The sequence below is a fragment of the Procambarus clarkii genome, chromosome 28 (genome assembly GCF_040958095.1).
Source record: "Procambarus clarkii isolate CNS0578487 chromosome 28, FALCON_Pclarkii_2.0, whole genome shotgun sequence".
NCBI lineage: Eukaryota > Metazoa > Arthropoda > Malacostraca > Decapoda > Cambaridae > Procambarus > Procambarus clarkii.
This window is the reverse complement of record NC_091177.1, coordinates 5,514,921-5,539,368: the sequence shown is the minus strand read 5'-3', so window position 1 is coordinate 5,539,368 and position 24,448 is coordinate 5,514,921. Positions and strand designations below refer to the sequence as shown.

Here is a 24,448-nt window from a genome sequence, read left to right as displayed (position 1 = left end):
GATCATGCCTCAATTCCTGCTCATAGAGTTTGCACCTGGAGTGCTCAGGATTGGGAGATCCGTCACCTGTAGCCACCTGCCACAGGTGACCCAACCTGATCCTGGCAACCACTGTGTCGCACAGTCTGGTCGACGTTTTGTGCTTCGGTTTATATATTTAACAATAGAAATGGGTATACCTTGGTCTAGTTCTCTATAACTAAATAACTCTAGTACTCTAAATAACTCTATTTCAGAATATTTATAATTACTATTATGAATTTCTTGCTGTTTGCCTTACAGGAGACATTTTCAAGCACTGGAAGAGCAGACTTTAAATATTAGAAAATTATTCCACCTCCTAGTATTTTTGTGTGTGTACTGGTAGCTAGTTCTAGTGCCGCTAGTTCTGGTTCTGTAGAGTTAGCCAGTTATTTAACCTGACTGTGATACTATGTGTGGAAATAATATTTCCATAAAACATAAATGCTGCTGCAGTCCGTCCAGTTGATGACTGAACTGAGCCGTCGGTGTTGACACAGTGCTCAATAGATCATACGTTTTGGATGGAGGAGCACGTGTTTGAAGTGTGACAGATTTGAGATGTGCAAGATTTTGGGGGGTTGAAGAAATCTGGATATAGTTACGAAGAAAATAAGATAGCATTAAATTCTTTTTGCAGTCAACTAAGTAGAATTTTCAATCTAGTTTGGGTATTTGCAACAATACTAATGTCATCGACATAACGCATTTGCATTTTTTTAATACATGAGGTACATCTGCATTTGTGCAGCTGTCCTAGACTATATGAAGGAGAGTACAGTGTGTCAAAAAGCTAGCTACATTAGCTTTTTTTATTATTATTAATATATGAGGTACATCTGCATTAGTGCAGCTACCCTAGACTATATGAAGTGAAGTACAGTGTGTCAAAAACGCTAACTAGGTGATGCTAAAAAATCCCCATCACACAGGATGGTTAGTCATACAGAGGCATGTGATAAGCGGTCTGCACTGGCAGACTCCGGATGCATTTTGAGGATATCAACAACACAAGATTGAATAAGGCAGCAGTGGTAATACAAGTCCCCCATCACACAGGATGGTTAGTCATACAGAGCCATGTGTTTAATAGCCTGCACTGGCAAATTTTGGGTATACTGTGAGGATATCTTCAAGAATACGAGAATGAATAAAGTAATTGCAAAGCTCGGCCTGTGCCAGGTATCCGCTAAACTCTACGGAGTCATCCAGCCACATTTCAGTGCTGAATCGTCGCTACTTCGTTTTCATTGCCTAAGAAAGTTACCTCAAAAGCTCCCTCCACGACCGATTCGGATTTCATTGCCTTTTCTGTTCCATCCTGGCCCATCCATGAATTTTGGCTCCTAGTATCTAGCTAGATTCTTGTCGGCGCACTCAGAGACACGCACCTGCCAAAACCGCCTGACTGCTGGTACTCAGTTGTTTCCCATGAACGCCAAAATCCAGCCCTATAATGCCGAGACCTTCGCCCACTAACTGAAGTTCAGTTGCTCTGTCTTACTGCGTTTTGATCGTCAGCTTCTGTATCTAGCGTGGTTTGAGCGTCATGGTTGGGTAGTGTAGTTGAGCTCTTGGCGGGTGTAATGGACGTTCAAGGTAGTAAGGGGCTGCAGGTAGAGTAACTAGGGATAGGTATAGTAGCAAGTATTAAATGTGCAGGTGAAATTCCCCCGGAGAAAAGTAGTGGAAACGAGGAGAAATAGTGTTGTCTGCTAGTTCAAGGACCCTCTCCTGTCTGTTGGATCAGGGGCCCTAAATTCCTGCCTGCTAGTCTAGAGGAGCTTCTTGCCTGCTAGTCCTGGGCCCTTCCTGCCTGCTAGTTCAGAGAAGCTTCCTACCTGATGGTTCCTTCAACGTGCTTGTAATGACGTTAACGATAGCATTAACTGTTCTTATTAAGAAAATGAGCACTAATTTGCATACGTAAAGTGGTCGACTTATTTAGGTAATTATACAAAAAAATTAGAAGTAAAAGAGGGATTAAAAATATTAAATCGTTTAAGTGCGCAGCTTGAAGAAAGTACCTGTGATCCCAGCTTACTAAGCTCTGAGGGGAAGAAAGTACCTGTGATCCCAGCTTACTAAGCTCTGAGGGGAAGCAAGTACCTGTGATCCCAGCTTACTAAGCTCTGAGGGGAAGAAAGTACCTGTGATCCCAGCTTACTAAGCTCTGAGGGGAAGAAAGTACCTGTGATCCCAGCTTACTAAGCTCTGAGGGGAAGAAAGTACCTGTGATCCCAGCTTACTGAGCTCTGAGTGGAAGAAAGTACCTGTGATCCCAGCTTACTGAGCTCTGAGGGGAAGAAAGTACCTGTGATCCCAGCTTATTAAGCTCTGAGGGGAAGAAAGTACCTGTGATCCCAGCTTACTAAGCTCTGAGGGGAAGAAAGTACCTGTGATCCCAGCTTACTAAGCTCTGAGGGAAGAATGTACCTGTGATCCCAGCTTACTAAGCTCTGAGGGGAAGAAAGTACCTGTGATCCCAGCTTACTAAGCTCTAAGGGGAAGAAAGTACCTGTGATCCCAGCTTAGGAGACCCAAGAACAAGAAAGTGCCCGAGATCGCAAAATACTAGACTTAAGCAATATTCACGAAACTCTTGACTTGAACTACTTCGTCTAAGAAATGCCATATTAAATATGGCAATATTCTTTCGAATCCCCTTGATGTTGTGACATATTTTTAGGTGCTTATGGCGGGTGCCAGAACGAACGATCGTTTGTGTAATCGTTGGGTGGGGGGGCGAAACAAAGTGAGAAGTGAGCGATAAATTACAGTTGGAGGGTTTAGGTTGTCGGATGGTCGACATCTGTGCGTCGGTGACTGCCACGCCCATCTTGGCACTCCAATATGGCGCCCCTCCAGCTGCACAGTGCCACGCTCTCTTTCTCTCTCTCTCTCTCTCTCTCTCTCTCTCTCTCTCTCTCTCTCTCTCTCTCTCTCTCTCTCTCTCTCTCTCTCTCTCTCTCTCTCTCTCTCTCTCTCTCCCTCTCTCTCTCTCTCTCTCTCTCTCTACTTTGGAGGCTTAAACAATCAGAAAGTAGCACTGGCCAGGAACAAAGCTTATGCTACGTCGTGTATACATGTCATCCTCAGAGATCATTCACGGAGCTACAATCTTCTAAGCTTGGACAGCTTAACACCTGCCAGGTCAGTTTGATACTTTCTCGTGTCCACCTTCCTCGTCACCTTGGTAGACGAGTCCTGCTTCGACCTAACACTGTTTGTGGACCAGTCATGGGATCGAAAGATTTCTTCTAGATGTTGACAACAACTTCTGTACAACAATTGACAAACGATATTTGACACAGGGTCGTCACCCTCTTGATCCTATTGGTCCTTGAAAAAACATTCAGGAGTGGGCACACAAATGGCTGTTAGTATTCAATCCCAGAAATGTAAGGTAATGAAGTTTGGAGTGGGAGAGATATTTATTGATTTTTATTTATATATACAAAAGTTCTTACATTCTTGTAATGTTCTCATATGATCAGGATATACCTGCACCAACAGGGCAATTAGAGCAATCAGAAAGGTAACCCTAGATACCATATGGGAAGTTGGCAAACATTACAATTTTTTATTTTAATCTAAATAGTGTTTGTTTCAAGGATATTTACACAGCTTGGATTAGACTAATACTGGTGTAAGCAGCACCGGTATTGAACAGCACCTGCGTCCGCACCCCATGTAAACAGCACCGCCACCCCCCCCCCCTCCCGTGGAAACTGTTAGGCAGATATCACCAATCATCACCAACCAACCACCAACCAACCACCAACCACCATTACCACCAACTATCACCATCACAACCAACCACCGCCAACCACCATTACCACCAACTACCATTACATCCAACCACCACTCACACCAGCACCAGCACCACCAGCACCACCGTCCACTAACACCAACACCACCATCACCACCAACCACCAACCACAGAAAACTCCACCACCAACTACCACCACCACTACCACCACCACCACCACCAGCACCACCACTATTGATACCAACACTGGGATAACCACCAGTATAAACACAACACAAACCTCCTTCTCTAATAATACTAGAAACTTGACCCAAGTGAAATCCGCTACATTTAGAACCCGTTTTGTCAAGACCTGTCACGTTCCTGTCAGAAAGTGTTCATTATAGCCGGGGCACTTGGCTACATAAACACTTGTTGAAGAAGGTGCCAGTGTCACCTGGTCTGTTCTCTGATGGAGAAGGTGCCAGTGTCACCTGGTCTGAGCTCTGATGGAGAAGGTGCCAGTGTCACCTGGTCTGTTCTCTGATGGAGAAGGTGCCAGTGTCACCTGGTCTGAGCTCTGATGAAACTGCCAGTGTCACCTGGTCTGAAGAAGAAGGTGCCAGTGTCACCTGGTCTGAGCTCTGATGAAACTGCCAGTGTCACCTGGTCTGAAGAAGAAGGTGCCAGTGTCACCTGGTCTGTGCTCTGATGTCGAAGGTAATATATAATAATAATAATAATAATAATGTCCTTGTGAAATTTATGTAAGGCTTTTACACCAAGTCTTTCGCACTCTCCTGAGTGCTTCGTCAAGGTCTGAGTGTGTGATGAGGACGAGACTTACATCTCAACGTCTGATTGTCTAATCGTTGATATAGACGTTGTGAAAGAGTGTGAAAGACTTGGTGTAAATTCCTTACATAAATTTCCCAAGGACATTATTATTATTATTATTATTATTATTATTATTATTATTATTATTAGTAGTAGTAGTAGTAGTAGTAGTAGTATTTAAATTTTACGTTAATAATAACATAATTAATCATTTCAAATGCACTTCTGAAAATTCCCTAATAACGTGATAATTCCTTTTGACTCCCTTTCACGTTCAAGATAGATATGAAACACATCACAGATGAAAGAAAAAGTGCTGTTTAGGGGGTGTCACTGAGGGTCGCCCCGGGTGCCATTGCTGGCTGATAACTGATGGTAGAGTGCCACGCCTCTTCTGGCACCCGCGGGCACTCTTACTGCCCAGTGACGAAGCGAGTGTTGGAGATGCCACTGTGATGTGTGTGTGTGTGTGTGGGATGGGGGGGGGTGTTTGGTGTGTGTGTGTGGGGGAGGGGGAGGGTGTTTGGTGTGTGTTTGTGGGGAGGGGTGTTTGGTGTGTGTGTGTGTGTGTATTCACCTAGTTTTGCTTGCGGGGGTTGAGCTCTGGCTCTTTCGGCCAGCCTCTCAACTGTCATTAATCAATTTATTTTTCACACACACACACACACACACACACACACACACACACACACACACACACACACACACACACACACACACACACACACAGGAAGCAGCCAGTAGCAGCTGTCTAACTCCCAGGTACCTATTTACTGCTAGGTGAACATGGGCACTTGGGTGAAAGAAACTATGCCCATGCCCATTTGTTTCCGTCTCCGCCGGGGATCGAACCCGGGCCCTTAGGACTCCAAATCCCGAGCGCTGTCCACTCAGCCGTCAGGCCCCTGAACAAACAAGAGCGCTGATCTTAAAATTAGGTGTTTGATTTCAATGCCAACCAAGTGTAAGGTCATGATATTTAGTGGAAGTAGACTTAATACACTAATTATGGAGTGATAGAGGCCGATTCCACACATGGATTGTGGATGCAAACTCCATACTCTAATTGTGGAGTGGTGGAGAGTGTCTCAACTCTCAACTCTCTCTCTCTCTCTCTCTCTCTCTCTCTCTCTCTCTCTCTCTCTCTCTCTCTCTCTCTCTCTCTCTCTCTCTCTCTCTCTCTCTCTCTCTCTCAACTCAAGCAAAAGCCTGGTAGACCAAACTCTCACAAGTCAAGCCTGGCCTCGGGCCGGGCTTGGGGAGTAGAAGAACCCCCAGAACCCCATCAACCCCATCAACCACGTATCAACTACCCATAGACTGATTAAAAAGTTGTTACTCGAGTACCCAAATAGTTGTGGATCAAGGGCAGTAGTCAATATAACGTGGGACCCAAGATCTAAAGCTCAACCTCCCTCCCCAGCAACACTCAGCTCAACAAAAGTAACCAACCCAGGTAATCTTGACTCTGAAATTTATATATATTGCTGACATCAATATATAAACATGTCTCCTAGACGCAGATAATAAAAAAAGGTGACGAACGCTATTATATGCAACATAAGTTTAGGTTCCTAATTTGCATAACCGGAAAGCGTGCTTTACGTGCGTCTTAGAGAAGCGAGGAATGTCTTTTGAGGAGGGAGAAGTTAGTATGATATGGTCTTGGGTTTTTTCTTATATAAACAAAAGGGAAATAGATCACTTAAACGTTGTTCTCCTAATCTATCGGTGTAATCACCTGATTACTGTCGTTTAATTGCGTCTGTAGAACCGGATGTCAGCTCTTGGGCCGCGTTTTTTTTTTAAGTTGCTTGTCGTTTAATGAGATTTGTTGTCATGTCCATATTTAAAACTTTCTCTAGTTCGTTTAAGCTATCCACTGCTTTTACGATGGATGGTTTCCTTATATTGTCTTAGTTTATTTGTGTTGCTGAATTCCATTATTGAAATTCTTACACGTGTTAAACATTCCGTCCTTATCTACTTTGGCAATGTTCCAAAGAATCTTATATGTCGCTAACATATCTCCTATTGTACAAATATAAAGTGTGTACTCAACTATTTAAATTCACCTAGTTGTGCTTGCGGGAGTTGAGGTCTGGCTCCTTAGGCCCGCCTCGCAACTGTCAATCAACTTCTTTTCTCACACACACACACTCTCACAGGAAGCAGCCTGTAGCATCTGTCTAACTCCCAGGTACCTATTTACTGCTAGGTGAATAGGTGCACCAAGATGAAAGTAATTTGCTCATTTCTTTCCACCTTCACCGGGGATCGATCCCCCGCCCCTATGATTACGAGTCCCGAGCGCTATCCACTCAGCCGTCAGGCTCGTGTGTAAGTGTGTAAGTGTGTGTGTGTGTGTGTGTGTGTGTGTGTGTGTGTGTGTGTGTGTGTGTGTGTGTGTGTGTGTGTGTGTGTGTGTGTAAGTGTGTGTGTGTGTGTGTAAGTGTGTGTGTGCACACCTCCCACACATGCACCGGGGTGGGCCATGAGTGGCACTCCCCAGAGCGTCACGGTGCCAAAGTGGGCGGAGTGGAGTGCCACTTTGGTATATAATGAAGTGTTGCCCTTACGTAACTCTCCTACACTGTCTCCCCAGGTACACCCACACTGTCTCCCCAGGTACACCCACACTGTCTCCCCAGGTACACCCACACTGCACTGTCTCCCAGATACACCCACACTGTCTCCCCAGGTACACCCACACTGTCTCCCCAGGTACACCCACACTGTCTCCCCAGGTACACCCACACTGTCTCCCCAGGTACACCCACACTGTCTCCCAGGTACACCCACACTGTCTCCCAGGTACACCCACACTGCACTGTCTCCCAGGAACACCCACACTGTCTCCCCAGGTACACCCACACTGTCTCCCCAGGTACACCCACACTGTCCTCCCAGGTACACCCACACTGTCTCCCAGGTACACCCACACTGTCCCCCCAGGTACACCCACACTGTCTCCCCAGGTACACCCACACTGTCTTCCAGGTACACCCACCTGTCTCCCAGGTACACCCACACTGTCTCCCAGGTACACCCACACTGTCACCCCAGGTACACCCACACTGTCTCCCCAGGTACACCCACACTGTCTCCCCAGGTACACCCACACTGTCTTCCAGGTACACCCACCTGTCTCCCAGGTACACCCACACTGTCTACCAGGTACACCCACACTGTCACCCCAGGTACACCCACACTGTCTCCCCAGGTACACCCACACTGTCTCCCAGGTACACCCACACTGTCTCCCAGGTACACCCACACTGTCTCCCCAGGTACACCCACACTGTCTCCCCAGGTACACCCACACTATCTCCCCAGGTACACCCACACTGTCTCCCAGGTACACCCACACTGTCTCCCAGGTACACCCACACTGTCTCCCCAGGTACACCCACACTGTCTCCCCAGGTACACCCACACTGTCTCCCAGGTACACCCACACTGTCTCCCAGGTACACCCACACTGTCTCCCCAGATACACCCACACTGTCCCCCCAGGTACACCCACACTGTCCCCCCAGGTACACCCACACTGTCCCCCCAGGTACACCCACACTGTCCCCCCAGGTACACCCACACTGTCCCCCCAGGTACACCCACCTGTCTTCTCCCATCGTTCTGTAGCCTCCCATTCTATCCTCCTTGCCATCCCATCATCCCAATTACCTCTCCCATCCACCCCTCTTCCCCCTTCCAAGCAACACCTCTCCCACCCCCTCCCACCCACTGCACCACCATTCACGCCGCCCGTGAATACCGTGGGCGTGGATGAACAAGTGGTGGGCGGCGGTGAGGCTCTGAAGGACTGACAGCGAGCGGAGAGTGGGCGGGTGTGGGCGTGGATGGGCGGGAGTGGGTGGGGCTGGCGGCCCGCCCTCTTTGGCGCGAGGACGAAAGGGAAAGAATAGAGAAGGAGGGGGGGGGATGGGTAAGGGATGGTGAGGGATGGGAGGGGGATGGTGAGGGGAGGGGGCAAGGATGGAGAGTATTGGTACCTGGGTCTTTACAGCACTGTTGTGCTGTTGCTGCGTCTGTTTGTCTGTTGCTGCGTCTGTTTGTCTGTTGCTGCTTCTTCTGTTGCACTTTATGGGGCTACTGTTGCCGTTCCTGCGTCTACTGTTGCCGTTCCTGCGTCTACTGTTGAAGTTCCTGCGTCTACTGTTGAAGTTCCTGCGTCTACTGTTGACGTTCTTGCGTCTACTGTTCCCGTTCCTGCGTCTACTGTTCCCGTTCCTGCGTCTACTGTTCCCGTTCCTGCGTCTACTGTTCCCGTTCCTGCGTCTACTGTTCCCGTTCCTGCGTCTACTGTTGCCGTTCCTGCGTCTACTGTTCCCGTTCCTGCGTCTACTGTTCCCGTTCCTGCGTCTACCGTTGCCGTTCCTGCGTCTACTGTTGTCGTTGGAAGCTGCCAAACCTGTATGTTATTCCTGAACGCAACCGCTTGGGCACACTTAGCACTTATAATCACTGAGAACAATGAACAAAACTTGACAGACTATTAGTAAAAAAAAAATAGACTGTAACAGTGATTTGTTCTCACTAAATTAGTAGTTTAGGTAATTAAATTAGGTTACAGTATTCGAAGGTAATTGAATTTGAAACAATTTAGAATCGTGGGGATTGATCAGCACTGATCAATCAGTAATTGTTGTTGGTTGAGTCAGACCAAGACTTAAGACGTTGCTTGAGTCTGACCAAGACTTACGACGTTGGTTGAGTCTGACCAAGACTTAATTAAGATGTTGGTTGAGTCAGACCAAGACTTACGACGTTGGTTGAGTCTGACCAAGACTTACGACGTTGGTTGAGTCTGAACAACAGTTAAGACGTTTGGTTGAGTCTGGACAATACTTAAGACGTTGGTGATAAACAGACAGTGTTAAATTGGGGGGAAGATGTTAATATTTGTCTAATTATTTGTTAATAATTGTCTGTTTGCTGTCTAAGTGACAGCAAACAGAACTGATCTTTGTTGTTAACGGAAAGTTAATTGACTGGTGTTGTTAAATAGCTAATTAGCAACGAGTGTGATGATTCTTCGTTTAACATTTTTTCGTTAACAAATAACTGGATATCATGTAATCTAATCTAATTTAACGTTACCAAACATTGTTACCGTTCCATATGTCATATATATATATATATATATATATATATATATATATATATATATATATATATATATATATATAAAATATGCCATCTGCCATATTGAGATCAAAACATTTAGGCCTTTTCAGACCTACTTTGGGATTATCAGGCCAAATATTCTCAATATATAGGCAAGACAACAACATCTCTCTCTCAAGGTACATGACAGTACAGAACCTACAAGTCTTGACTACCACATCAGATACAAATACAGTGAGACCATCTGGTCAGGGATATACTGACCAGTAACACTGAAATATTTGAGACAATAGTAGACAATAGGAGACTAGACATTACACAAGTACTTCACATCAAATATTCTCATCCAGTTAGCCATAGCCAGCCTATAGCTAGGTCTGCCCTATACCTGATACACAGTGCCTACCACCCCAACCATCCAACCAGTGAGAATGTAAGGACCAGACTATCCCCTTTGTTTTTCCACAGGGGGGTAATCATCTCTCTCTTTTCACCCCACCCATGTGGAACATATGTACGTATGTATCTATTAAGGTAATGTGTATAGGGAAGATGGCTACAGTGGTGACGATAGTGAACAGTGAAGCTAGTGAGTAGTAAAGAAGGTCGGAGCTATGAGAATAGTGGTGCAGGAACGATGGTTAAAGTGATGAAGAGAGAGGGGGGAGTAGTGAAGATGTTGTAGCCTCCGTCCCCCCCTCCCCCCACCGGCCATAACATCTCCCCCCACTAGCATCATCGACAATGGGGGTACCCCCACCCCCCCCCCCCCACCCCTCCATGCTAGACGCTCCAGCTACCCATACACAGAAGCATGCCTTACTTGCTTGCTTGCTTGCTTGCTTGAGTTAGCGTAGAATGGCACCCAGCTGGGTGCCATTGACAGCTGTCAGGGGGGGGGGGGGGGAAGACCTTCAGACCCCCGGAGAGTGAGTTGTCGGGCACAACAAAATAAGACTCAGTTTAGCCTGCCCTCTCACTACCATAATTAACATATTAGATGGTTTGACGGTCAGCTTGAGTAACATGGAAAAGTGTCCGTTCCACTGAGTGCAACTATGTGAGATGGAGGAAGGAAGAAGTGGGTGATAGAAGAGAGGGGGAGGGGAAAAGAGGGAAAGGGGAGAAAATGGGTGAGAAGTGGAATGAAAGAAGTGAGAAATACGACGAATGAAATGAGAGAATGGGATGAGAAAGAGGTTAAAAGGAGTGAAAAGTGGAAGAAATGGGGAATTAGACACAGAAATAGAAATGGAAAGAAGGGTAGAAAGTGAGGGAGGGGGGAGAAAGAGAGTGAGATTGTGAGAGAATCAAGAGAGGCTCAAGGAAGGTGAGAGGTGCCAAGGAGGGCGGGGAGTCATTCCTCTTCTGGACAGTGGAGCGACATTACCCATGCACCCCCCTCCCCCCTACCTGCCTACCCCCCCCCCAATACTCACACCATCACTACCACCACCACCCACATCCACCACCACTACTATCACCCCTCCCCCCTCCCACCTCTACTTCAACTCCCCTCCCCCCCTCCATCTCCACTACTATGACAACCCCTCATCTCTACAATTACCACAACCCCCCGCCACCTCCACTATTAACTGCCACCACCCCTGCCCCCCCCCCACCAACAACAACCACCACCCCACACACACCCCGACTACCACCATCCCCTCTACCAACATTCTTCTCACTACCTCTACTGCTACCATCATAACTCATCAAAACCTCTACCACCACCCCTTACCCCTCCGCTACCATCATGTCTCAACCACCACCACTACCACTACCACCACTACTTCCACAGGAACCAATGTTACTGGTTCAATCCGTCACCTCAACTAAAAGGTTGCCTTTTGTACGTTATGGGTGACCAACGTTACAAATGCGACCTACTAATATAACGGTTCACAAATATCTATGACGCTTCCTACGCATCGGTCACGTTAGGTTAGGTGGGATGCTTGGGTCGGTACGTTTCTAGTTAGATTAAAAGGATAGATTTTTGCACGGATTGGCAGATCCAAAGAACGGGGCTCCTCTTTATCCATCATGCTTTTAAGAGCATTTCACAGGAGGTCACAGGAGGTCACAGTAGGTCTCCTCTCGTGTCATGCATAATGACACAAGAGGAGTCTTTCCTCCTGTGATTCCTGGCGTGCATGCCTCGCCCTGGAGTCTTTTCACGCAGGAAAAAGAGCCTAAGACTCCCTGTCCTCGAGAGGTTGTGTGATACAGTCAGCGGGAGGTGGAATCCACTTGATGTACAATCCACCTCAAGTGGATACATCAAGTGGATTCCACCTCAATTCCACTTGATGTTATACTGGAGCTGTACCCAAGACTCACTGTGCACGGCAACGAGTACCTGAGGGAGCCACTAACCCCTATAGTGGCCTCGACGAGGACAGGAAGCCGGCGGCTTGTCGAAGTATCCCCTCCTCCCCCCCAATATTTGCATTCATGAACTTTTCCTGATAGATTTTAAAACTTAACACAGTTTTGCCGTTTACGGCTTCGGCGGGTAGACGGTTCCATGGGTTTCTAGCCCTGTGTAATTATATCATATATATATATATATATATATATATATATATATATATATATATATATATATATATATAGCTTTCTATCTCTGGTAATGTTGGACGGACAAAAATACATATATGCTGCTTAGCACTGTATAAATAAATGCCCTCGTCTGTGGTAGAAAAAAAAAAAAACTTCCTCCCCCCCTTCCCCCTCCCCCCCCCCATCGCCATATCCCTCCTTCTACTCCTTCCCCCTCCCCTCTTCCCTTCCACCTCCCCTCCCCCCCTTCCTCCTTTCCCCACCCACCCCTCCTTCCATTACCCCGCGGCTTTTCCACAGCCTTGCACTCGTCAAGACTACAGGGAGCGTCTTTCAGGTCGTGATTTTCGCAGTGTTTTAAGGATGGCTTACCGAGCCCTGAAGAACCTGGGACCACAGTATACTGGGTGACTATAGTGCCCTCATAACCAACGTCTGAAGCAAATAAATGATTGAATTCGGAAATTTGGAGCAGTTTGCGTTGGCATAATTGACAGGTGAGCAGGGGGGGGGGGCCCTTGTTTACATCGTAGCCCGCCAACCAGTAGTGTCATAACAATGGTTGGCGTATGACGGAAAACCTCAGATGGGTAGATAGATAGAGAAGAAAAAAATTAATAATTGCAAGTGTGAAAACATTGAAGTGAGAGGGAGAGATAGTGAGGCATATAGAGATTAAGAGGAGTAGGTAGTTTGTATTAATTAATTAGATGCTCGCCAGAGGGTAGCATCTTACGTGTGCAAGCAAGTCAGAGCATGAACGTCACACACACACACACACACACACACACACACACACACACACACACACACACACACCAATTTTCAAAGGAATTGATAGGGTACATAAAGACAGATTATTTAACACAAGGGGCACACGCACTAGGAGACACAGGTAGAAATTGAGTGCCCAAATGAGCCATAGAGACATTAGAAAGATTTTTTTTTTTGTGTCAGAGTAGTTGACAAATGGAATGCTTTAAGAAGTGATGTGTTGGAGGCTAACTCTATACACAGTTTCAAGTATGGACATTATAGAGCCCAATAGGCTCAGAAACCTGTACATCAGCTGTACAGTTAAGAATTCAACAAAGAATTCGTAGGTCAATAAAGTCAAATTATCCTGCAGCAGGTACAGGCAGGCTAGGAGGCCGCCACTTGAAAGATCGAGACCTCACCTTCCTGTAGAAACTGAGTAACTCCTTCCCCCTTCCGTCACCACTCCTCCCCCCCTTCCCTTCCCTTCCACTCCTGCCCCACACACCCCTGGTCCACCTTCCCCTACCCTTCCCCCTCCTCTTCGCCTCATCCCGGAACAGGCATATCACCGCAGTTTACGCCTGTTAGCCAATCTGTCGCCTGTGAGACAACCTCATCGAATCTAGCAGTCCAAGTGTCGGTTCCTGTTGGTGGCAGCTCCGAGGCCATGGCCATTGTGGGTGGCTGGCCCAGGCCCCTGGCTTAAGATAATTCTATACAACCTCCTCCCCTTCCCACCGCCATACACACACACACACACAATTATATACATACATCCATTCATGTGGTCTAGATTCAGGGGTTTAAATGGGTGGATTGCGAGTTTAGTTTCGGTGGGTGCGAGGGGTGGGATGGGGGTGTGCGTGTGTGGGGTGGAGAGTTGCGTGTGGGGGAGGGGCGTGTGTGTGTGTGTGTTTGTGTGGTTCACGTGTTTTACCAGTGGTTGAGAAGCGTCCATGAGGTGAAGTGATTGGTTCGTGAGGTATGATGTTGTTGGTGATAGGGGTGGTGGTGATGGTAGGGGGTGTTATTGATGGTAGGGGTGTTATTGATGGTAGGGGTGTTATTGATGGTAGGGGTGTTATTGATGGTAGGGGTGTTATTGATGGTAGGGGGTGTTATTGATGGTAGAGGTGTTATTGATGGTAGGGGTGTTATTGATGGTAGGGGTGTTATTGATGGTAGGGGTGTTATTGATGGTAGGGGGTGTTATTGATGGTAGGGGGTGTTATTGATGGTAGGGGGTGTTATTGATGGTAGGGGGTGTTATTGATGGTAGGGGTGTTATTGATGGTAGGGGTGTTATTGATGGTAGGGGGTGTTATTGATGGTAGGGGGTGTTATTGATGGTAGGGGTGTTATTGATGGTAGGGGTGTTATTGATGGTAGGGGTGTTATTGATGGTAGGGGTGTTATTGATGGTAGGGGTGTTATTGATGGTAGGGGTGTTATTGATGGTAGAGGTGTTATTGATGGTAGGGGGTGTTATTGATGGTAGGGGTGTTATTGATGGTAGGGGGTGTTATTGATGGTAGGGGGTGTTATTGATGGTAGGGGGTGTTATTGATGGTAGGGGTGTTATTGATGGTAGGGGGTGTTATTGATGGTAGGGGTGTTATTGATGGTAGGGGGTGTTATTGATGGTAGAGGTGTTATTGATGGTAGGGGGTGTTATTGATGGTAGGCGCTGTAGTTGAGGGCGGCAGCGTTGGTGAAGGCGGATAGTAATGGGTGTGACAGGAGGAATGAGCGGGACCAATCCGTTAAAAGGCTAGCAGACCAAGCCGGCCCAGACCACACTGCTGTGGGTGACAGCCGTGACACGCTGGCTGTGACTAGTGACAACACACACCATACACTCACCGCATACACCACACATAGAGGGCGCTGGTGGCTGAATGGACAGAACGCTGGATACGTAATCCTGTAGGCCGGTGTTTGATTTCTGGCACCAGCGGAAACAAAAATGGGCAGAGTTTCTTTCACCCTAATGGTCCTGTTACCTAGCAGTAAATAGGCACCTGGGAGTTAGACAGCTGTTACGAGCCTGCTTCCTCTGTGTGTGTGTGTGTGTGTGTGTGCTCACCTATTTGCTCACCTATTTGTGCTTGCGGGGGTTAAGCTCTGGCTCTTTGGTCCCGCCTCTCAACTGTCAATCAACTGGTCTACAGGTTCCTGAGCCTATTGGGCTCTATCATATCTACACTTGAAACTGTCTATGGAGTCAGCCTCCACCACATCACTTCCTAATGCATTTCATTTGTCTACTACTCTGACACTGAAAAAATTATTTCTAACGTCTCTATGGCTCATTTGGGCACTCAATTTCCAACTGTGCCCCCTGTGTTAAATAGTCTATCTTTATCTACCCTATCAATTCCTCTTAGAATCTTGTATGAGGTGATCATGTCCCCTCTAACTCTTCTGTTTCCCAGTGATATGAGGTTTAATTCCCGTAGCCTCTCCTCGAAGCTCATACCCCTCAGTTCGGGTACTAGTCTGGTGGCAAACCTTTGAACCTTTTCCAGTTTAGTCTTATGCTTAACTAGATATGGACTCCATGCTGGAGCCGCATACTCCAGGATTGGTCTAACATATTTGGTATATAATGTTCTGAAAGATTCCTTACACAAGTTTCTTAAGGCCGTTCTTATGTTAGCCAACCTGGCATATGCCGCTGATGTTATCCTCTTGATATGAGTTTCAGGAGACAGGTCTGGCGTGATATCAACCCCCAGGTCTTTCTCTCTCTCTGACTCTTGAAGTATTTCATCTCCCAAATGATACCTTGTATCTGGTCTCCTGCTCCCTACACCTATCTTCATTAGCTTGTCTAGGCCTTCTTGAAGCCTCAAGCTGTCCTCCTCTGTCTTAATCCTTCTCATAATTATGGCGTCGTCAGCAAACATTGAGAGGAATGAGTCTATACCCTCTGGGAGATCATTTATGTGTATCAGAAACAGGATAGGTCCGAGTACCGAGCCCTGTGGGACTCCACTGGTGACTTCACGCCAATCTGAGATCTCACCCCTCACTGTAACTCTCTGCTTCCTATTGCTTAGGTACTCCCTTATCCACTGGAGCGCCCAACCAGTTACTCCTGCCTGTTTCTCCAGCGTATGCATCAGCCTTTTAAGGCGTACTGTGTCAAAGGCTTTCCGACAGTCCCAAAAAAATGCAGTCCGCCCGTCTTTCTCTTTCTAGCGTTGTGTGTGTGTGTGAAAAATAGTAGTAGTAGCTAGTAATAGTTGATTGATTGACAGCTGAGAGACGAGCCGAAAGAGCAGAGCTCAACCCCCGCAAGCACAACTAGGTGAATATACACACAACACAGGTTGCGCCACAAATAAATCATCAATCACTCGTCATAAAATCATGTCAAAATTTATCCAAGTGTAGCTAGGATATACTCTGTAACCTACCCTAATCTGACCTGACCTAGGCGAACCTAACATCATCTGACCTTACCTAACGCAACTTAACCTAACTTAACCTAACCCAGCCCAACCAAGTATTTTTACTGTAGATATAACACCGAGAAATCACTATACTCACATATTCCCATCCCTATGCAAAAAACCTTTCATGTAGCTATGTAAGTCCAACTTTTGATTTTAGGTTTAAGTAAATTAGAATGAATGATACTCTACGTTTTAAGACTGATCCTAATAGATCCAGACTTAATATTACCTCAGCCTTTGAGAGTGTCGCAACTTAACCTAACCTATCCTAACTTATCCTAATCTATCCTAACCTTTTCTAACCAAACATTTTCTAACAAACCTATCTTATCTAACCTGTCCTAACCTAACATACCTTAACATAGTCTATCCTAACGTAAGCTATCCTAACCTAACTTGGACGAAATCAGCGAAAATAAATACATCTATGTGTGTTTGATGGCGTTCACGACCATTGTGTGACGTCACTGACGCTACAATGGTCGTGTCGGCCCAGAGTGTAGCTGCTTCTCTAGTCTAGTGGTGGACACATGGTCGTGTCTCGGGGGAGTGAGGGGAGGGAGGTGGCAGAGGGACACATGCTCACACGAGAGGAGCTGTTATCACACCATTCCCCTTCTCTCCCCTCCTTCCGACCGCCCACCTAGTGAGGGGTGGCCCTCATCCCACTCTCGGTGACGGTGGTCGTTATCTCCAGCTTCCTGTCGGTTCCTTCTACACCCTGGGGCCACCTTGGGGCCACCTTAGGGCCACCCCTGTGGCTGTTTATCCTGCTAGGGTAGTAGTGAGGTAGTGGGCTAGGGTGGTCTTATACTGGTGAGTGGCAGTGTGTGACAGGGTGGGAGAGAATGTGGAAGGGTGGGGACGGGTGTGGCAGGGTGTGGGCGGGCCCTATCAGGGTGAGGGGCCAGCCACCTCCGCCCAATTCCATTACTGAGGCCAGGTTTTTCAGAAATTTTAGGAATCATTGCTATGAGTGTTCACTGTTTAGATGAGTTCCCCCCTTAACATTTTGGACTCTTGCGTGACTGGACAGTCTGACCTGCGCATTATGGAGTCTTTATATATATCAGGGAGATATAAAAATTTCTATGTAATATTATGTAAAATTTCATCAAGTGTCTGTTCCGCGCATGTTTTATTTGTGTTTATAATATTCTTTAATTATTTAGTCTCCCTTGATTGTTTTGGGTGCTCTTTTAGAAAGTATTATGAGCCTTATAATTTTCTCTTTAACTGTGCTATTGAATATAACAATTAGATGTCTATTATTTTTAAATGTTTGTGTTTCTTTATACGTTGATGATCGGAAATTCAGTAATGAATAATTTATTTTGTTATTGCATAGAAACTTTGAATCTTTACGATTTTAATTGTCATTTTTAATTTGTCCTATTGACACTATTGACTGTTATCAAATTTTACTTTGTCTAATTGTTACGTAAGTTGATTTTGATACTGTTTTACCTTTTTCATGTGTTTTCTTGTTTAATAGTTAGATTATTTTCGTTGTTTAAGAATGTAGTCATGTTTTCAGTTTAAGTTCTTTGTTAACTGGGTTAACTTTTTTTTTTTAGTGTAAAATATGTTATTTTAAAGGTAAATTGTGCTTTTTGAGGTAAAATATTCAATTTTATTGACAAAATTGTGCTTTTTGTCTGTAAAATATGCTGTTTTATAGACAAATTGTGCTTTTTTGTAGGTAAAATATTTAATTTTAAAACTAAAATTTTCTTTATGTCGGTAAAATATGCAGTTTTATAATTTAACTGTGCTATATGTTAGTAAAACATTGAGTTTTATAGGTAAGTTGTACTTTTTGTCAGTAAAATATCCTGTTTTATAGGTAAATTGTGTTTTTTCACGGTAAAATTTTCAGTTTTATAGGTAAATTATGCTTTTTGTCGCTACAATATGCCGTTTTAAAGGTAAATTGTGCTTTTTTTTGTCATTAAAATATTCTGTTTTATATGTAAATTGATCTTTTTGTAGATAAACTATGCTTTTTTATGGGTAAATTGTGCTTATTGTAGGTAAAATATATGGTTTTATAGGTAAATTGTGCTTTTAGTAGGTAAAAGATAGTTTTATTAGTAATTTTTTTGTAAGTAAAATATGCTATTAATAGGTAAATTGGGCTTTTTGTCACTAAATTTTGCTGTTTTACAGGTAAATTGTGATTATTGTAATAAATATCATATTAAGTTAAATTGTACTTATTGTAATAACTATGCTGTATTATAGGTAAATTTTTATTTTTGTAGCTAAAAGATTCAGTTTTATTGGTAAATTATGCATTTTGTCGGTAGAAAATGTTGTTTTATAGGTTAATTTAGATTTTTGTCGATAAATATGCTCTTTTATAGGTAAGTAGTACCTTTTCTTGGTAAAATATGTAGTTTATAGGTAAATTGTGTTTTTTGTCAGTCAAATATGCTGTTTTATAGGTAAACTCTGCTTTTTATCGATAAAATATGCTGTTTCATAAGTAATTTGTGCTTTTTGTCGGTAAAATATTCAGTTTTATAGATAAATTTGTTTTTCTTGATAAAATATGATGTTTTATAGGTGAAATATTAAGTTATAAAGGCAAATTATGCTTTGTGTCGGTAAAATATGTTGTTTTACAGGTTTATTTTGCATTTTGTAGCTAAAAATATTCAGTTTTATAGTGATTTTTGTCGGTAATATTTTCTGTTTTATAGGTAAATTGTGCCTTTTGTAGGTAAAAGATTCAGTTTTATATGTAAAGTGTGCTTTTTGTAAGTAAACTATGCTGTTTTATAGATAAATTGTTTTTTGTCGGTCAAATATGCTATTTTATGGATAAATGGTGTTTTTAGTCGGTTATATATGATGTTTTATAGGCAAATTGTGCATATTGTAGGTAAAATATGCTGTTTTATAGGTAAATTGTTCGTTTTGTTGGTCAAATATGCTGTTTTACAGGTAAACTCTACTTTATTGTTGGTAAAATATTAAGTTACAAAGATAAATTATGCATTTTGTCGGTAAAATATGATGTTTTATAGGTATATTGTTCTTTTTGTAGGTAAAATATTTAGGTTTATAGATAAACTGTGCTGTTATCGGTCAAATATCCTGTTTTATAGGTGAATTATAATTTTTGAAGGTAAAAGATTCAGTTTTATAGGTAAATTGTGCGTTTTGTAAGTTAAATATGATGTGTTATAAGTAAATTGTGTTTTTTGTCAAGAAAATATGCTGTTTTATAGGTAAATTGTGCTTTTTTTTGTCCATAAAATATTTAGTTTTATAGATCAATTCTGCTTTATATCGGTAAAATAGCGTGTTTTATAGGCAAATTGTGATTTTGTTGGTAAAATTTGTCGGTAAATTATGCTGTTTTATAGGTAAAATATGCTTTTGTAGGTAAATTTAACTTCTTTTCTGTCAAATATGGTGTTTGATAGGTAAATGGCGTTTTTTGTCTGTAAAATAGTTTGTTTTATAGGTAAATTGTGATTTTTAAGTAAAATATTCGGTTTTATAGGTAAATTGTGCTTGTTGTCGGTCAAATATGCTGTTTTATAGGTAAATTCTGATTTTTGTACGTAAAATATTATTAGGTTGTAGAAGTAAATTGTTTTTGTCAGTAAAATATGATGTTTATAGGTATTTTGGGCTTTTTGTTGGTCAAATAAACTATTTTAATTGCAGGTGGCGCTTTTTTGTCGTAATATATGCTCTTTTTTTAGGTAAATTGTGCTTTTTGTAGGTAAAAGCTTCAGCTTTATTAGTAAATTGTGCTTTTTGTCGAACAAATATGCTGTTTTATAGTTAAATTCTGATTTTTGTAGATAAGATATTAGATTTTAAAGGTAAATTAGTCTTTTTGTCGGTAAAATATGATGTTTTATAGGTATTTTGTGCTTTTTGTTGGTAAAATATTAAGTTTTATAAGTAAATTGTACTTTTTGTCGGTCTAATATGCTGTGTTACAGGTAAATTTTGTTGTTTGTTGGTAAAATATGCTGTTAAGAGGTAAATTGTGTTTTTTGTCATTACCATATTTAGTTTCATAGGTTAAACAGTCCTATTTTGTCAGTAAAATATGCTGTTTTATAGGTAAATTGTGTTTTCTTGCAGTTAAAATAGTGAGTTTCATAGGTAAAATGGACTTTTAGTAGGTGAAATATGCTATTTTAAAGGTAAATTGTGCCTTTTTATGTAAAAGAATCAATTTCATAGGTAAGTTGTTCTACTTGTAGGTAAAATATGCTGTTTTATAGGTAATTAGTGCTTTTTGTTGGTCGAATAAGCTGTTTTATAGGTAAATTGTGCTTTTTGTCAGAAAAATATTTAGTTTTCCGGTAAATTGTGCTTTTTGTCGGTAAAATACTCAGTTTTATAGGTAAATATTGTTTTTTTGTACGTACAATATGCTGTTTTATAAGTAAATTGTGTTTTTTTGTCTGTAAGTTATTCACTTTTATAGGCCAATTCTGCGTTTTCTCGGTAAAATTTGGTGTTTATAGAAAAATTTTGCTTTTTGAGGGTAAAATATTTAGTTTTATAGGTAAATTGTACTTTTTGTTTTTAAAAAGAAATCAGTTTTTTAGGTAAATTGTGCTTTTGAAGGTATAATATTCTGTTGAATAAGTAAATTGTGTTTTTTGTCTGTAAGATATTCACTTTTATAGGTCAATTCTGCTTTTTTCAGTAAAAATATGGTGTGTTATAGAAAAATTATGCTTTTTAAAGGTAAAATATTGTTTTTATAGGTAAATTTTCCTATTTGTAAGTAAAATATGCTGTTTTATAGGTAAATTTTCCTATTTGTAAGTAAAATATGCTGTTTTATAGATAAATTATGTTCGTTGTCGGTAAAATGTTGAGTTTAAAGGTAAATTGTACTTTTTGTCTGTAAAACAAAATTCAATTTTATAGGTAAATTGTGCTTTTTGTAGGTAAAATATGATGATTTATTAGTAAATTTGTTCTCCTTTGTTGGTAAAATATGCTGTTTTATAAGTAAATTGTGCTCTTTGTAGGTAAAATGTGATTTTTTAAGATAAATTGTGCTTTTTGTAAAAATATGGTGTTTTATATAAAAATTGGGCTTTTTCTTTGTAAAATATTAAATTTTATAGGTAAATTGTGCTTTTGTTGGTGAAATCTTCAGCTTTATAGGTATATTGTGTGTTTTGTCTATAAAATATGATGTTTCATAGGTAAATTGTATTTGTTGTAGGTAAAATATTCAGTTTTATAGGTAAATTGGGCTATTTGTAGGTAAAATATTCAGTTTTATAGGTAAATTGGGCTATTTGTAGGTAAAATATTCAGTTTTATAGGTAAATTGGGCTATTTGTAGGTAAAATATTCAGTTTTTAGGTAATTTGTGCTTTATGTCGGTAAAATGTGTTGTTTTATAGGTAAAAGTGCTTTTTGATGGAAATATTTAATTTTTCAACATGGGAGAAGGAGGTCAACATGATAGAAGGAGGGTCAACATGAGAAGGGGGGGGTCAACATGAGAAGGGGGGGGTCAACATGAGAAGGGGGGGTCAACATGAGAAGGGGGGGTCAACATGAGAAGGGGGGGTCAACATGAGAGAGAAGGGCAGCTAAACATGTGAGGTGGGGGTCACCATGAGAGAAAAGGGGTCAACATGAGAGAAAAGGGGGGTCATCGTGAGAGAGGGGGTCAGCATGAGAGGGGGTCAACATGAGAGAGAGTGGGGTCAACATGAGAGAGAAGGGGGGTTCAACATGAGAGAGAGTGGGGTCAACATGAGAGAGTGGGGTCAACATGAGAGAGTGGGGTCAACATGAGAGAGTGGGGTCAACATGAGAGAGTGAGGTCAACATGAGAGAGTGAGGTCAACATGAGAGAAGAGAGGGTCAACATGAGAGAGAGTGGGGTCAACATGAGAGAGAGTGGGGTCAACATGAAAGAGAGTGGGGTCAACATGAGAGAGAGTGGGGTCAACATGAGAGAGAGTGGGGTCAACATGAGAGAGAGTGGGGTCAACATGAGAGAGAGTGGGGTCAACATGAAAGAGAGTGGGGTCAACATGAGAGAGAGTGGGGTCAACATGAGAGAGAAGGGGGGTCAACATGAGAGAGTGGGGTCAACATGAGAGAAGAGAGGGTCAAAATGAGAGAAGAGAGGGTCAACATGAGAGAGTGGGGTCAACATGAAAGAGAGTGGGGTCAACATGAGAGAGAGGAGGGTCAACATGAGAGAGTGGGGTCAACATGAGAGAGAGGAGGGTCAACATGAGAGAGAGGAGGGTCAACATGAGAGAGTGGGGTCAACATGAGAGAGAGGAGGGTCAACATGAGAGAGTGGGGTCAACATGAGAGAGAGGGGGTCAACATGAGAGAGTGGGGTCAACATGAGAGAGTAGGCTCAACATGAGAGTGGTGTTCTAGAGTGAATTTCTAATTCTTAATACTCTCAAACATCGCCTTCATTTCTCAATAAGGCTCTTTAGTCCATAGTTATCCATGTGAGGTCATTGTCACTCGACCTAAGCAACTTTTGAAAGTCGCCCCCTTTAGGATTACATGACCTTTGGGGCACCCATTAGTCAATGGGCATCGCCTACTTTGGGCTTGCTGAACCCGTTGGGCACAGTTAACCAATGACTGTCGCCCACTTTGACCAGACAAAACACGACACTCCCCCCCCCCACCCCTTCCCCCCTACTTCCTCGTGCTTGATCACCTCGTAAGATAATGCTATGCCCACACCTCCTCCCTCTATCCCCCCCCTTTTCTCTGCCCCCCTCCTTCTGCCCCCCTCCCGTGCCCCCTACTGTACCACAGATGTATCATTCCGTGTCGAAGGCGGATTATTCCGTTTATAACAGAGGCAATACAATCATGGTTTGCGACGTGTTTACATTCCCTGGGCATATGATTGGCTACACGCTCTTTGACTCCGCCCTCTCCCTTTTTTACGTCACCGATCCACGGGGCTCCTGATTGGCTCAAAAATGTTGCCGAGGAGGTGAAGATAATTGTACAACGCGCGAGGCACAAGTGACCGACATGCGATGACTTCGGCTCTACAGCCTTTTTACTTGACATATTTCTTCGATATATATGTATTTTTTTTTTGTCCGGTGATGGAGTGGACTATTGCGGGTGTGGCCTCTCTTGGTGGTGGTGTGTGATGGTCAGTCACACTTGTCAAATGGCGGGAACCAGAACTGGGTGGAATACGTTGTTATGATGATGGTTTAATGGGAATGATCGTTATATAGGCTTGTGTGTGATTAGGTGTATATAAAAAAAATATAATAATATTTTAATGGGCTATAATAATCATTGGTTGGATTGTTGGTGGTTGCAAGATCCTAATGAGATTGTTCAGCAAGTGATCAGCGTGTATGTATGTATGTATGTATGTATGTATGTATGTATGTATGTATGTATGTATATGTGTTTACATTGAGCAAATTCGCTTTTGGCTGGAGTTCTTGTAATGAGGCCCGAAGACATAACTCTCCTTGGAGCTCCTTTCAGGCATAACGCCATTGACAAGATCCTTGAAAAGGAAATCTCGGTCCTAGAGAGGATGGAAGATAGGATTGGTGACATTGATGCTGATAGGATGCGTTTTATCCTCTCACCAGATGCCTATCCCTTTCCAAGGCTAACCTACCAGTTTGAGGTGTGCCCCATTTTATAACAGTGCAAGGCTTGGAGAATATGACCCTCTCCTGAAGACCATGCTAGAAAAAGTCGTCAACCTTTCCCACTGTCAGTGGAAATAGGCCACTCTTCCAGTCAAACTCGGTGGCCTTGATGTCCACACTGCCACTCAAATATCATCTTCCTCGACATCGAATGACCTGGTCAAGGATTTTCTGCAGATAATTTGAGTGACTCAGCAGGGATATATATGACCCCCAGTGCACAGAATGTTGCA

General features: G+C 43.1%; 1 protein-coding gene across 1 annotated transcript in view; it reads right to left on the bottom strand.

The window, feature by feature from the left end:
• Positions 1–13,756, bottom strand: part of LOC138369349 (protein roadkill-like) — a 19,075-nt gene extending 5,319 nt beyond the window's left edge. Inside the window, exons 1-2 of the mRNA XM_069332588.1 lie at positions 13,651–13,756; positions 8,623–9,041 (exon numbers count right to left, since the gene is read on the bottom strand). Of these exons, the coding sequence (XP_069188689.1) occupies positions 8,623–9,041; positions 13,651–13,756 (525 nt within the window). The remainder of the gene's footprint in view (positions 1–8,622; positions 9,042–13,650) is intronic.
• Positions 13,757–24,448: the final 10,692 nt, after the last annotated feature.